Source organism: Octopus bimaculoides, chromosome 9, assembly GCF_001194135.2.
Source record: "Octopus bimaculoides isolate UCB-OBI-ISO-001 chromosome 9, ASM119413v2, whole genome shotgun sequence".
NCBI classification, from domain to species: Eukaryota; Metazoa; Mollusca; class Cephalopoda; order Octopoda; family Octopodidae; genus Octopus; species Octopus bimaculoides.
Genome location: NC_068989.1, coordinates 64,304,306 through 64,318,564, shown reverse-complemented (window position 1 = coordinate 64,318,564; position 14,259 = coordinate 64,304,306). Strand labels below are relative to the sequence as shown.

At 38.2% G+C, this 14,259-nt stretch overlaps 2 protein-coding genes across 2 annotated transcripts in view; one reads left to right on the top strand and one right to left on the bottom strand.

Annotated features, from left to right (window-relative positions):
- Positions 1-572, bottom strand: part of LOC106872508 (aminopeptidase O) — a 47,256-nt gene extending 46,684 nt beyond the window's left edge. The window contains exon 1 of the mRNA XM_052970920.1: positions 234-572. The gene's annotated coding sequence lies outside the window, so the exon portion shown is untranslated. The remainder of the gene's footprint in view (positions 1-233) is intronic.
- A 1,293-nt stretch (positions 573-1,865) lies between these two features.
- Positions 1,866-14,259, top strand: part of LOC106872509 (sperm-associated antigen 1) — a 61,845-nt gene continuing 49,451 nt past the window's right edge. The window contains exons 1-2 of the mRNA XM_052970919.1: positions 1,866-2,049; positions 11,918-12,066. Of these exons, the coding sequence (XP_052826879.1) occupies positions 11,929-12,066 (138 nt within the window). The 5' untranslated portion in view covers positions 1,866-2,049; positions 11,918-11,928. The remainder of the gene's footprint in view (positions 2,050-11,917; positions 12,067-14,259) is intronic.

The window sequence follows — 14,259 nt, the reverse complement described above, 5'->3', positions numbered from 1 at the left end:
TATATATATATATAAGATTAGCCGTGGTTTTACACAAACAACATATATTACCTCACTTTCACTTTCACTATTTCTCTCCTCTCTGCACACCTCTTGGCAAAAAGACCTTCTAGTTTCAGATCACCCTTTCTTTCTTTATTTCTTTCTTTCTTTTGCATGATATCATTCGAGTGTTACCCTCTCTATCTCTTACCTCTTTCCGCTATCATCACCGTTTTCCCGCCATCTCTTACCTTGTTATATATCAATCCATCTATCATTTTTCTCCTTTTCTCAAATATACTTTGTGAAGTTCCTCGCACGCTCTCATCTTCCGTCATGACTCACTCGTTCATCTCTTTCATACAATACATTGTACTTCTATGGACCTCCTCTTCTTCCTCCAAAACTCAGCTCTCACTCTTTCTCCTATGTATGACCTTGTATACTCCTTTTCTCCCTACTCTCTTAATTTTTTTCTCTCTCTCACTATCTCTGTCTGTCTCTTTCTGTCTTTTCCTCTCTCTCTCTTACAATCACACTTCAACCTTTTTTTTCATGTAATATCTTAAGTCTTTCCTCTATCTCACTTTACTTTTTTTTGCTCTATTCTCCCTCTCTATCAGATTTTAGTCTCTCTTATTACTCTCTCATTCTTCACTCTTTCTTTCTCCCTTTTCTCATATTTTATTCTCTTCTCATCTACTGCAGAACGCATCTGTTTCTTTTCTTCTCTCCTTACTCTAATTCTCTTTTCTCTCCCATATAAAACCTCCCTTGTCACATCTCTCTCTAGCCTATCAGGCTTACTCAATTTCTCTCTCTGTGTCTCTCTCTCACCCTATCTCTGTCTCTCTCTCACCCTCTCTCTGTCTCTCTTTCACCCTCTCTCTGTCTCTCTTTCACCCTCTCTCTATCATACTCCTACCCTTACTCGCACTGATTATACATTCCTCTCTCTCTCTTATCACATACACTCTGTCCTTTTCTCATTTCTTTATTCTTGTCTTTTCTCCTTCTTTTCATCATGTAATCATCACCTTCTCTCTCTCTCCCTCCCTCCCTCTCGCTTTCCATCACACACTCTTTCTCTCTCTCACCTAACACTTGTTGTTCTTCTCTCCATTCTATAATTATCACTCTCCTAATCTCTCTTCTCCTCATATAATCTTTCTTCCTCTCTATCTCTATCCTATAAACTCCACTCATCTCTTCCCCCTCTCTCTCTCACCCTCTCATATAAGTATCCCTCTCTCCTCCTATTTTCTCTCTCTCTCTCTCTCTACCTATCATATAATCACTTTCTTTTCCTCTTTTTCTCTCCTTATCGTTCATAATCAACACCCGTCCCTCTTTCTTTCTCTTCATCTTTCCCACCATATAGTCATAACCCACCCTCTCTCTCTCCCTCATATATTCATCACCTATCTTTCTCTCTCTCTCTCCCGCCACCATATTCTCATCATCTTTCTCTCTCTCATTCCACCACCCATTGTCTCTTTCTCTCCCATATCCCTTTTCTTTCCTGTAATTCTTATATTCCTCCCTCTCTCTTTGTGAACCAATTCTTATATCCCCCTTCTCCCTTTGTTAGTGCTCATTTTATACCACATCTTTCTTCTATCTGTACACAAACACACACACACATCAAATCTTGCTCTTCCTCCCTCAGTATATCATATCTTCCTTTCCCCCTCACTCTCTCCTTATACCATATCTTTTTCTCTCATATCAATTCTTGCTCTCTCTCTCTATACGTAATCTTCCTCTCCCTACCACATCTTTCTCTCCCCCTCAACCCCTCTCTATACTATATCTTTCTTTCATCCTCCTTCTCTCTTTATATATACACTATATCTAGCTGTCTTTCTCCTCCCTCTCTATCTACCACTATTGAAACTTATTTGTCCAACAACAGTTGTCGCCCCATTACTAACCTTTTAATGTTCTCTTCTCTTCAGTGTTCTATAATAGCGAAGCTGTTGTCTTCTTGTCATTCCTGAGCTGTTTTTCTTTTTTTTTTTTACTTTGTAATATTTTCACCTGCAGAAACAATTCTTCATTTATTAAGTAAGTATACCTGAGCGGGTGTGAGAATTGCAAGTCATGTCTATGCAAATAGGATTAACCTGTAATCTAATCTACTGTTCTAAAGATTAGCAGCGTTAAAAAAAAAAAAAATTAGTGTATATATATCCGCCGCCAGCAATATTTAAAAAAATACTATCGTTTTCATATTTATTTATATATATGTATGTATGCTAATGTCCCTGAACTAATGCTGTGTAGATAAGATTCGTTTTCTACTTGAACACACACACATTTATTTGTCTATATACGCATTACATACGTAAATACACAAATCTATAATATGCATATCTATCTATCTATCTATCTGTATGTATGTATGTATGTATGTACATACTTTCACTCGCACACACATACACATTATATATATATATATATATATATATAATGTGTGTATTATGCATCTTTTCAATAACAGTTTTCAAGCTATTTTAAGCCTTCATGTGATGTTTTGTATTACCATATAAATATCTTGAGCTGTCTCCGTTTTCGCAGGAACATTATCGTGTTGACATCAGTGACCGCGCGCACGCGCACCCCTCTATCTCTTGTGCGCCTATCTATAATATTGATATGTAATCGAAACCGGTACTGATAGAAAACTGACGAGGACTGGTTTCCCAGGAATTATCAAAAAAAAAAAAAAAAAAAAAAAAAAAAAAAATGCAGTCTTTTGATATATTATAAACACTATCACACTTGTAACAACAATCAATGGTGTTTTGTTGCAAATAATATTTGAAAAATGTAATTAAACGAAAATGTTAAATATGTAGTTTCGAAATCAATTGTTTAAATGTAAAGTTTATACAATTGTCTTTTTGTCGATGTTAAAGATTATGTACAGCAAAATCTCAATCCATTTAAAGCTGTATAATGAAGATGTATAACGAAATATACATTGATCACATCATTATTATTTATGTATATATATATATATATATATATATATATATATATATATATATATATATATATATATATATAGATACGAAGTTAAAAAGCGTTTTTATTTCTAATATTTATTTTCCGTACTGGTTTTCATACTAAAATTTATTCGACTATTTAGATGTGATTTGGTTAGTAGTCGAAGAAATATTTATTCACATTTGTCAAGTAGAGAGAAAAAAGGTGGACGAAAGAAATTCATGGCTTTTAAAATTTTTTAGTAGTAATGTTTATGGAATTAGCCAAATAACCAGCTGATTCGAAGAGAAGGTAAAATCATAGAACAGAACATTAAACGCCTGTAAATGAGGCTGCTACTACAAACTATGACTCAACATAAGGGATATAATGTAAACACGTGGTTAATATATGATTTTAATATAACACCAATGGCCATTTAACATTACCTAGCGATTTTATAAGATGGACATTTAATATATTTTGTGTTTTTGTCTGTTTGAAGAGTTATAATTTTGTATATTATGTTTAAAATTTAAGCTCTTATGTATGGTTATTTAAAAAATGGCCCCCGTACTGTTAGAAGCGATATATAGCACCTGATTAAATTGTCTTGCAGCAATTTAATTTCGATCTTCTACGTTCTGTCTTTCAAGTCTTGCTTTTCATCTGTCTACGGTTCGAGCAAATAAATACGTCTAATATATGATATATATATAGATGCCATTTCATTGACTAGAGTGTTTCTGTAAGACCAATGGACCTTGTGCCTATCTTATCAAGGATATACTTGGATTTTTATTGTTCTGGAGATCGATACTATGAGTAGCAGGCATATATTGGGATTCATTTCAGTAGATCTGCCCCTTTTCTGCAAAAAAATAAAAAAGTGGGGAATCGTTATTATTAAACAATGTCAAATTATCGGCGACTGCGTCTTTGTATTTATGTGTCACTTTCCGACATATATCATCATCCTTATTTAGTTCTCTCAATTTCATTCTTCTAAGTGTAGTTAGGTCTTGGAGAGTTTTATTAAAGATTTCACTGCAACAGGGAAGAAACATGTTTGAGAGATTTCAACTAGTGGTTGTGAAAGAGGAGATAACACCTGTCTGGTTCTAGTACGGACATGTTCTATAGGCAAGTTGGGTATCCTCATAAATGTTCAGTTGTTTCTGTTACTAAGTAACCTATAACAATTAATATTTAAAATTAAAAAGGGAAAAACCCACCTTTTTACGACCTTTGTTTTCCTAACTAGAACAGACTTGTCTGTGTGAATTTATTTTCAAAATTATTACGACTTGAAATTTAATAAAATAATCTTTTTTTTTAATATATTGATATATACTAAATTAGGGAAAGGAACATAGCTTAATAAAGGGTTTTTATATAAAATTATGGTAGTTTAATAAAGGATTTTTATATAAAATTATGTTTGTATTTTATGATCCAGAATTTTTCCATTGAGGAAATAAAATTCTGTCACCTAAAAACTGTTGTGAGGAATTACTTAGAATACATAAGTCATTCACTGTAACTGCTTCCCTTGTAAGTCTTTCAAATTCAGAGTTTTTGCTACTAAAATTGAAATTGGTATTGTGCTTATTTAAACTCAGATTTGGCTAGAAAAAAAAAAAAAAAAGGGAATCTTGTAAAGTTAAACATTTTTGAAGGTCAGAAGAAAAACAAAAGGAAGCAAAAAAGAAAACAAAAAAAAACCCAACCCATTTTACTGCAGTGAAAGAGTAAGTTAAATGTTTTCTTTATGTGGGACATTTTTGATTGACCTCTAATGTATCAAGCAAGTTTTGTGCTTGTTCCACAAAGCCATCAAGTGACTTGTAGTCTCATCATCATTGTTTTACTGTCCACTGTTCCATTCTTGCAAGGGTCAGTTGGAATTCAGATTTTTCTATGGCCTGAAGCCCCTCTTGTTACCCACCCTTACCTGTATATAAGTAAGGTAATATTTCCCTTTGGTCAGGCATGTTATTCATGGAGAACAAGAAATGAACACTACTGCTTGCATGATGCTGACTGTCACCTACAACTATCACTTGATGTCAAGACAAGGTGACACAAACACATGTCCACACACACACACACACACACACACACACACACACACACACTCACACACACCTCTTATTTGTTCCAGTCATTAGACTGTGGCCATGCTGAGGTTGGGGCACCGCCTTGAAGGGTTTTAGTTGAATGAATCGACCCCAGAGCTTATTTTTTAATTGTTTAGCTTAGTACTTATTCTATCTTTTTTGTTGAACTGCTAGGTTATGGGGATGTAAATACTCCAACATCAGCTGTCAATTGGTCGTGGGAGTCAAATACAGACACAAAGGCACACACACACACACACACACACACAACAGGCTTTCACTAACCGTCTACCAAATCAACTCACAGGGCTTTGGTTGCAATGAAGCTGCAGTAGAAGACACTTGCCCAAGGTTCTATGCAATAGGACTGAACCCAGAACCATGTAGTTGGGATGCAAGTTTCTTGCCAGACAGCCACATATGTGAAAGGCTTCTTTCAATTTCCATCTTCCAAATCCACTCACAAGCCATTTGTTGATCTGGAGCTATAGTAGGAGACACTCAAAGTGCCATGCTTATAGATATATATGTATATATATTAAGGTATTCGGAAAGTAATTGCATTTTACCAGAAAGGATAGAAAAACAAATGTAAAGTATGTTTATCTGAAAAGTTTTAATCAAGAATGTAAACACCATAATTTTCAATGACTGCAGCCCGGTGGGAAAGCAATTTTTTTAAGCCATGTTCAAAGAAACATTTCTTTTCCTGAAAAAAGTTTGAAAGATTGTTTTCAACTTACTCTCTGTTTCTGAATGTTTTGCCTCTTATAAAATGTTCTAGTTATTGGAACAGATGGAAATCCGTCGGTGCTCAGTCAGGTGAGTATGATGGCTATGGAAGAACTTCCCCATCCTAATGATCTTAATTTTTCTTGAGTTTGTTTTGAAGAGTGTGGCCATGCATTGTCATACTGGAAAAAGACACCTTTTCTTTTTACCAAAGCCGGCCACTTTCGACTTAATTTTTCATTTACATCAAGTTGTTTGCAACAGACAGCTGCATTGATGGTCCTTCCATGTTCCAGTAGCTCATAATGGAAGATATTTTTCATGTTCTACACCAGACACAGCAAGGATTTTGTGGGTGGAGTTCTGCTTTTGGAGTTGGCATTGACCTCTCATTACATGATAACAATTGTCTTTTCCATTTTCTGTTGTGGTGCAAATCCCATTTTTCATCACCTCTAACAATGTGCTACAGAAATGACAGGTTGTTACTCCTGGTTCAAAGACTGCTGCAGATGGAATGTTGTGTTTGGTTCTCCAGCATAAGCTCATGTGGAACCCAAATTCCTTTACATGTTTTCCCAATTTGCTTGAGATGTTTATAGATAGTTGAATGTGACACATTAAATTTTGATACCAAATCTCTGGTGCTTTGATGTGGATCCAATACAATAGTCTCATTCAAAAACTTGTCATTCAGAGTGGGTTGTCTTTCAGATCGAGGCTTGTTAGTTATTCACAGTCATCATCATCATCATCATCATCATCATTGTTTAATGTCCGCTTTCCATGCTAGCATGGGTTGGACGATTTGACTGAGGACTGGTGAAACTGGATGGCTACACCAGGCTCCAATCTGATTTGGCAGAGTTTCTATAGCTGGATGCCCTTCCTAACGCCAACCACTCTGAGAGTGTAATGGGTGCTTTTACGTGCCACCCGCACAAAGGCCAGTCAGGCGGTACTGGCAACGGTCATGCTCAAATGGTGTATTTTATGTGCCACCCGCACAAGAGCCAGTCCAGGGGCACTGGCAACGATCTCGCTCGAAAGTCCATTACACATGCCCACGGGCACAAGTGCCAGAAAGGCGACGCTGGGCACAGGTGCCATCCCGATTTCGCTTTCGCTTGCCCCAATAAGTCTTCGCAAGCTGAGTTTCGTGTCCAATGAAGGAGACGACGTTGGCATGGGTGCCAGTCGTCGAATTTAGTTCGGTTTCGATTTCACTTGCCTCAACAGGTCTTCACCATCTTTAAACCTTTTAAACCACAGCTGATATGTACGAGTTCTTACTGCATCCAGATACGCTTCGCACATGGTATCCATTGCTTCTGTAGTGGTATTTTTCTTTCAAAACTTATACAGTAAGCAATGGTGAATGTGTTGTTTCATAAAATTCTTATCGTCCATGTTTCTGAATGTTTTGCTTCTTATAAAATGTTCTAGTTAATTAGCAAAATAATTCTAGCTAATTAGCCTCTTATAAAATGTTCATAGTTAATTAGCAAAATAACTATGAATGACTCACTGCCGGATAGAAGAGATGATATACTATCTCTAGACAGTTTCCGCCCATTCGACCTTGGTTTTGACGTGATTGGTTGATTTATATTTCAAAGCAGTGAATAAACAAATTATTTTCTGAACACTCTAATATATCTTTTATCTTATACTTGTTTCATCAGACTGGCCAAGCTGGGGCACCACCTTGAATTTTTAGTTGAATGCATCAATCCTATTTTTTTTTTTTAAAGCCTCGTACTTATTTAGTCTGTCTCTTTTTCCGAACTGTTAAGTTATGGGAATGTAAACATACCAGAACTGGTTGTTAAGCGGTGGTAGGGAGACAAATACAGATACAAAAGCACACACACACACACACACACACACACACACACACACACATAGATATGTATATGTACATATATATGACAGGCTTCTTTCAGTTTCCATCTACCAAATCCGCTTATAAGGCCTTGGTTGGCCTGAGGCTATAGTAGAAAACACTTGCCCAAGGTGCCAAACAGTGGGACTGAACTGTGAACCGTGTGGTTGAGAAGCAAGCTTCTTATTTCTTTATTGCCCACAAGGGAATAAACATAGAGGGGACAAACAAGGACAGATAAAGGGATTAAGTCGATTACATCGACCCCAGGATGATTGTAAAAGTGCTTCGCTGTCATAAAAGTAGGTTTGTTTATTTCCAGTCATCTGTGAAAAACATGTCTAGTTAAGGGGAAATATTAGCTAGCAGGTGAGGGTTAGTTATAGAAAAAGGCATCCGGCCATAGAAAAATTTGTTTCAACAAATTCTGTCTAACCCTTACAAATATGGAAAAGTGAATGTCAAAAGATAATGATGACGAGAAGCATTTTATGGTTGGATGCCCTTCTTGTTGCCATCCTTTACCGCTTTAATTAGTTAGGGATTTTTGTTGTTTTGAATTTCATTGCTGTTCGAAAGTGCAAAGTGACTGGTCATGATATCAATTAGGAATGTAAACACCATACCATTTTGTTGAGATGGTGACATTCAAAAGTTGTGGGTATCAACATTTATGTATATGTGCACACAGACATGTGTATATATATATATATATATATATATATATATATATATATATATATATATATATATATATACATACATATATACGACAGGCTTCTTTCAGTTTCCGTCTACCAAATCCACTCACAAGGCTTTGGTCGGCCCGAGGCTATAGTAGAAGACACTTGCCCAAGGTGCCACGCAGTGGGACTGAACCCAGAACCATGTGGTTGGAAAGCAAGCTACTTACCACACAGCCACTCCTGTGCCTATATATTTATATATATATATATATGATGGATTGTATGAAATACAGTGTACATCTCTCACAAGGCATTAGTTGGCCCAGGGCCAAATCAAAAGACATTTGCCCAAGGTGCTGAAACTTAAACCATATAGTTTAGATGTGAACTGCTTAACTTCACATTACTTAATTTATCAACACTGAAAGGACGAAAGGCAAAGTCGACTTAGCTGGAATTGGAACTCAGAATGTAGTGATGGGAGAAATACTGTTAAACATTTTGCCTGGTGTACTAACAATTCTCCCAACTTGCGGTCCTCTGCATAATAATAATAATGATTTCTTTTATTTGCCACCAGTGTGATAAAGTGTAGGGGTTTATATATGATGAAATGATAAAAAAATTATCCATGGTATACATTAGAAGAAAGGAAGTATACACAGTATACAACACTAGAAAAAGAGGGAAGAAAGAAGTGATAGTGATGGGGTCCCCCTGATACAGGAAGACCTCTAGGGATAATTGAGGAACCCCACCATCCAAGATCACCCTGAATCCCAAGGACGAGAGTCCTCTCCAACTCCTTTTTTCTTTTCCAACTCACAGCTCTACACTGAGAGTGGAACCATCCACTCTTACCATTTTCACAACTTTCACCCTCCTTTTCATAAATTCATTCGTGGACAACACTTCCCTCTCTACCTCCACTTTCCTTTTCAAGTGAAACTTGAAAAAGTTGATGAGGGCTTTATCAAAGAGGAATGTTTTTGTCCTCATTCCTTTCAGCCTCGCCCACCAACCAATCTCTTTTGCCACAGCCATCAGACAAAGGAAAACTGCCTTTCCTGCCCGATTAAAAGAGGGCGGCAGGGCAATCATCATTATAGACTCGGCTGACAAATAGATCCATCTCACACACGACAGCAATGTCTGGACACTGAAGGATTGCTTGTAGAATGGTTTTGTCATTCTGCTCGCACTTTGGACAAGCCTGTCTGACAGTACATCCATGCCTGTAGAGTTTATCACAAACCAGTAGTGCCCTCCCCCCAGCGAAAGACCTGGAAATTGTCCATAATAGTCCCCAACCAGAAAGTCTGCCAGAATAGACTTATCAGTTCGTTTTCATTGACACACCTCTCTGCTACTAATCCTCTACATAGCTAAAGTGGAACATCTGCTCCTATTGCCCAACTTGTAGAGGACAGTGAGTGCCTGATAACATTCTAAGTGCCAGGTGCCCTGTCTTGGCCTATTCTTTACCCAGGACTGCAGTTCCGTCAAGGAGACGAGCTGTGGAAAAGTGTGTCTAGGTGGCATAACCTGAGTGTGTCTGTGCATCAAAAGCTGTGACATGCTTAAACTGCCATGCAGAGGGAGTTAGCAGCAGACCGACCACCTCACCACTGGAATTCGTCCCGTCCACAAAATAAACAGGATATACTTCAATCTAATCAAGCAGTAACTGAGGGCATGGTACAATGGTCAGATGATAAATAATGACAGAGGCGACGTAGGCATTCATCACCTCTGCCTGACCTTTCAGGGACAACTTCCTCTCTGCCCATTTCTGGGTAAGACTGGCCAATCTGTTTGCCACATCTTTCCAATTCCTATCTACTTGGAAGTCAGGACCAAACCAGACGCCGAGCAGTTTAACTGGTCTGTAAGTCCAGCATCCGATGGCATTGGTCTACTTCTCCAGGTGCCCAGTCGCAATCCTACCAACTTCTTGTCGGCATTGATTTTGGCTCTTGCAACTGACTCATATTCCTTTACAATGGAGCTGACCGTTTCCACTTTGGAGGTGTACGATATGATGGTGACATCGTCCACATATGCTAACACTGCCCTCCTGAGTCCAGTTTCAAAAGAGAGGCCTCTTAACTGCTCCAACTTCCTCAGCAGTGGCTTAAGAGCCAGTACATACAAAAGAGGTGACAGCAGGCAGCCCTGACGGACCGAATGTGTGATACTAAACAATTCTGATAGGTGGCCACTTACTTTGACCTCCAAGCAGGTGCCACTGTGCATTGCAGCAATCCAGCCCCCTGAAAACAGGTCCAAAACTGACCATTCTAAGGATGGCTTCCAAGTAGTAATGGTCTACCCTATTGAAAGCTTTTGACTGATCCAAACTGATCAGGGTCCCACCGAAGCCAGCTTTAGTCCCAGCCCTCACTATGATATATCATATAAGGTGGAGGTTGTCATGGATAGATCTACTCAGGATTGCACAGGTCCAAAACTGACTGTTCTAAGGATGGCTTCCAAGTAGTAATGGTCTACCTTATTGAAAGCTTTTGACTGATCCAAATTTATCAGGGTCCCACCGAAGCCAGCTTTAGTCCCAGCCCTCACTATGATATATCATATAAGGTGGAGGTTGTCGTGGATAGATCTACTCAGGATTGCACAGGTTCAAAACTGACCATTCTAAGGATGGCTTCCAAGTAGTAATGGTCTACCCTATTGAAAGCTTTTGACTGATCCAAACTGATCAGGGTCCCACCGAAGCCAGCTTTAGTCCCAGCCCTCACTATGATATATCATATAAGGTGGAGGTTGTCGTGGATAGATCTACTCAGGATTTCACATGTTTGTCCCTCCCCAATCAGACTACCAATGACAAGCACCAATCTTTTCGCTAACACCTTGGCCAAAATCTTAAACTCTGTGCTTAACAGAATTATGGGCTGAAACTTTCATGGCAGTGTCCCCATTGTTGGTGTCCTTTCTCAGCAGTGTTACTACACCCTGGCTAACAGCATTAGGAATTCTTCTGTTCTGCTGCCAGTTACTGTAAACATCTGGCAAGAGGCTGCCAAACAATTCTGGGATGCAAACATAGATTTCGTATATTGAGCTTCATATATTTGTACCCCAGTGTCACTTTGATGGCATGTGCTGCCCTCACTCAATAATAATAATAATAATAATACTAATAATAATAATATAATAATAATCCTTTCTACTATAGGCACAAGGTATGAAACTTTGGGGAAGGGGATAGTTGATTACATCGATCCTAATGTATAACTGGTACTTATTTCACCGACCCCAAAAGAATGAAAGGTAAAGTTGACTTGGCGGAATTTTTTACTTGGAATGTAAGGGCGGACAAAATACCACTGAGCATTTTCCTGGCTTGCTAACGATTCTGCCAGCTTGCCATCTTAATAATAATAATAATAATAATAATAATAATAATAATGATGATGATGATGAGAAGGAAAGAAGAAATAATACCACCATGAAAATGTTCTTTGTTATTCATTGATTGTTGTCTTTCTCTTAAGGTTGAATCAAGATGGGTGAGAATACACCACTATATTTTAAGGAGAATATCAGCAAATACCAAATCCCTCTGGATCATATAGACTTTGGTTACATCAAGAAATGCAAGGATGTTAAAGAGTTAGAAAAAATCTACAAACTTCTACGGTATGTATCATCATCATTGTCATTGTCGATTTTATGTTCACTTTTTCCATATTCATTTGGTTTGGATGAAACTTTTTGCTGTAGTTTTTTTTGATTGGATGCCTTTCCTGACTCTAACTTTTACTTGTTTTCAAGTATGGCACTTTATTCCACTAGTTTCTATATAATAGCCGTAGGGGCCTATTGATAATGCAAGATAGAAACAAATGTCATTGCTGCCCAAACGAAGTTGATGTGAACACAACTTGGAGACAAACATACACACACGTATTGTTGTTGTTGTTGGCACTCCGTCGCTTATGACGTCGAGGGTTCCAGTTGATCCAATCAACGGAACAGCCTGCTCCTGAAATTAACATGCAAGTGGCTGAGCACTCCACAGACACGTGTACCCTTAAAGTAGTTCTCGGGGATATTCAGTGTGACAAGGCTGACCCTTTGAAATACAGGCACAACAGAAACAGGAAGAAAGAGTGAGAGAAAGTTGTGGTGGAAGAGTACAGCAGGGTTCGCCACCGTCCCCTGCCGGAGTCTCGTGGAGCTTTAGGTGTTTTCGCTCAATAAACACTAGTGGAACCTCAAAGAATGTGATAGGTGGAGGGAGAACAGGTGGCACCCCCATGTGACTGGTCAGTTATTTCCTAATTATAAAAGGATAACTAACAGAGTTGACCTCAACTGTGTTTGAACTCAGAGTACAGTGTTAGAATAAACACTGCAGCACCTTCTATCTCTTGTTCTAGTGACTCTGCCAATTGTTTTCCTGTCTAATGCCATTAATACTACATCAGTAGGTTTTTGAAGACAGTACCTTATGGTGTTTGGTTGTATACCTTTATGTTACGAGTTCAAATCCTGCCAAGGTCAACTTAGCCTTTTATCCTTTCCAAAGTCAATAAAATAAAATATCAATCAAGTACTTGACTCAATATCTCAGGAAGTACCTTGTGCTTTTATTATTGTTTTTTTTTTAGGCTTGCTCTTCTTTGGGATGATAAAATAAAGTACCAATCAAGCAGTGGTTGATGTAATTGAGTATGCCACCCTCCCAAATTTTAGGCCTTGTGTCTATATTAGAAACAGTTATTATTACCTCTGCCTTAGCGAAGGCAGAGGTATTGGTTTCAGTCGTGTTTGTTTGCTTGTTTGTCCGTGGACAAGATATCTCAAGAACTGCTGGATGGATTTGGATGACACTGTCAGGGATGTTTGGAGTCGTGACTGGCACAAACTGATTAGATTTGGGGATTGATCCAATGCCAGACAAGGATTCTGAATTATTTTCCCTGTTTTTTTACTTAATTTTTGAGAGAGGTCGGGTTCATTTTTAGTATTCTTGTTTCTGAGAGCAGTGAACTTTATTTCAGATATTCACATTTTGAAAATCATCTCTGGCTAATCGTTGAGAGGACGTTGAGATTGCCTTGGTGGAGGTTTGTGCTCTCTGAGTGCTCTAGTTATTATTATTATTATTATTATAATTTTTATTGTAGGACAGTGAGTTGGCAGAATTGTTAGTACACTGGGCAAAATGCTCAGCAGCATTTTGTCTGTCTTTAACATTCTGAGTTCAAATTCTGCTGAGGCCGACTTGGCTTTCCATCCTTTCGGGTTGATAAAATAAGTACCAGTTGAACACTGTGGTTGATGTAATTGACTAGCTCTTTCCCACAAACTTTCAGGCTGTGTACCTTTAGAAAAAAAGGACTATTTTTAAGATGGCGAACTGGCAGATCTATTAGCATACGGGGCAAACTGCTTCATGGCATTTCATCCGTCTTTATATCCTGAGTTCAATATGTGCCGAGGTCGACTTTGCAATTCATCTTTCCGGGGTCGATGAATTAGGTACCAGTGAAACACTGGGGTCAATGTAATTGACTTATCCTCTCTCCACAAAAATGGCTGCCCTTGTGGAAAAATTTGATACCATTATTATTATTATTGTTATTATTATTATTATTATTGTTATTATTATTATTATTATTATTATTATTATTATTATTCGCGTCTGACGAAAGGCGACCACACCTGTTCACCGTCCAGGAAACGCTTGAGATGTCGTAGCCTGAGTGCATGTTTGCGCATCAGCAACCACGGCATGCCAAGGCCTCTGTTCAGCGGCTGTTGACAGCAGATGGAGCGCCTGACCAGTGGTACCTGACCCTTCCACAACAAGTTGAAGAGCAAGCGTACT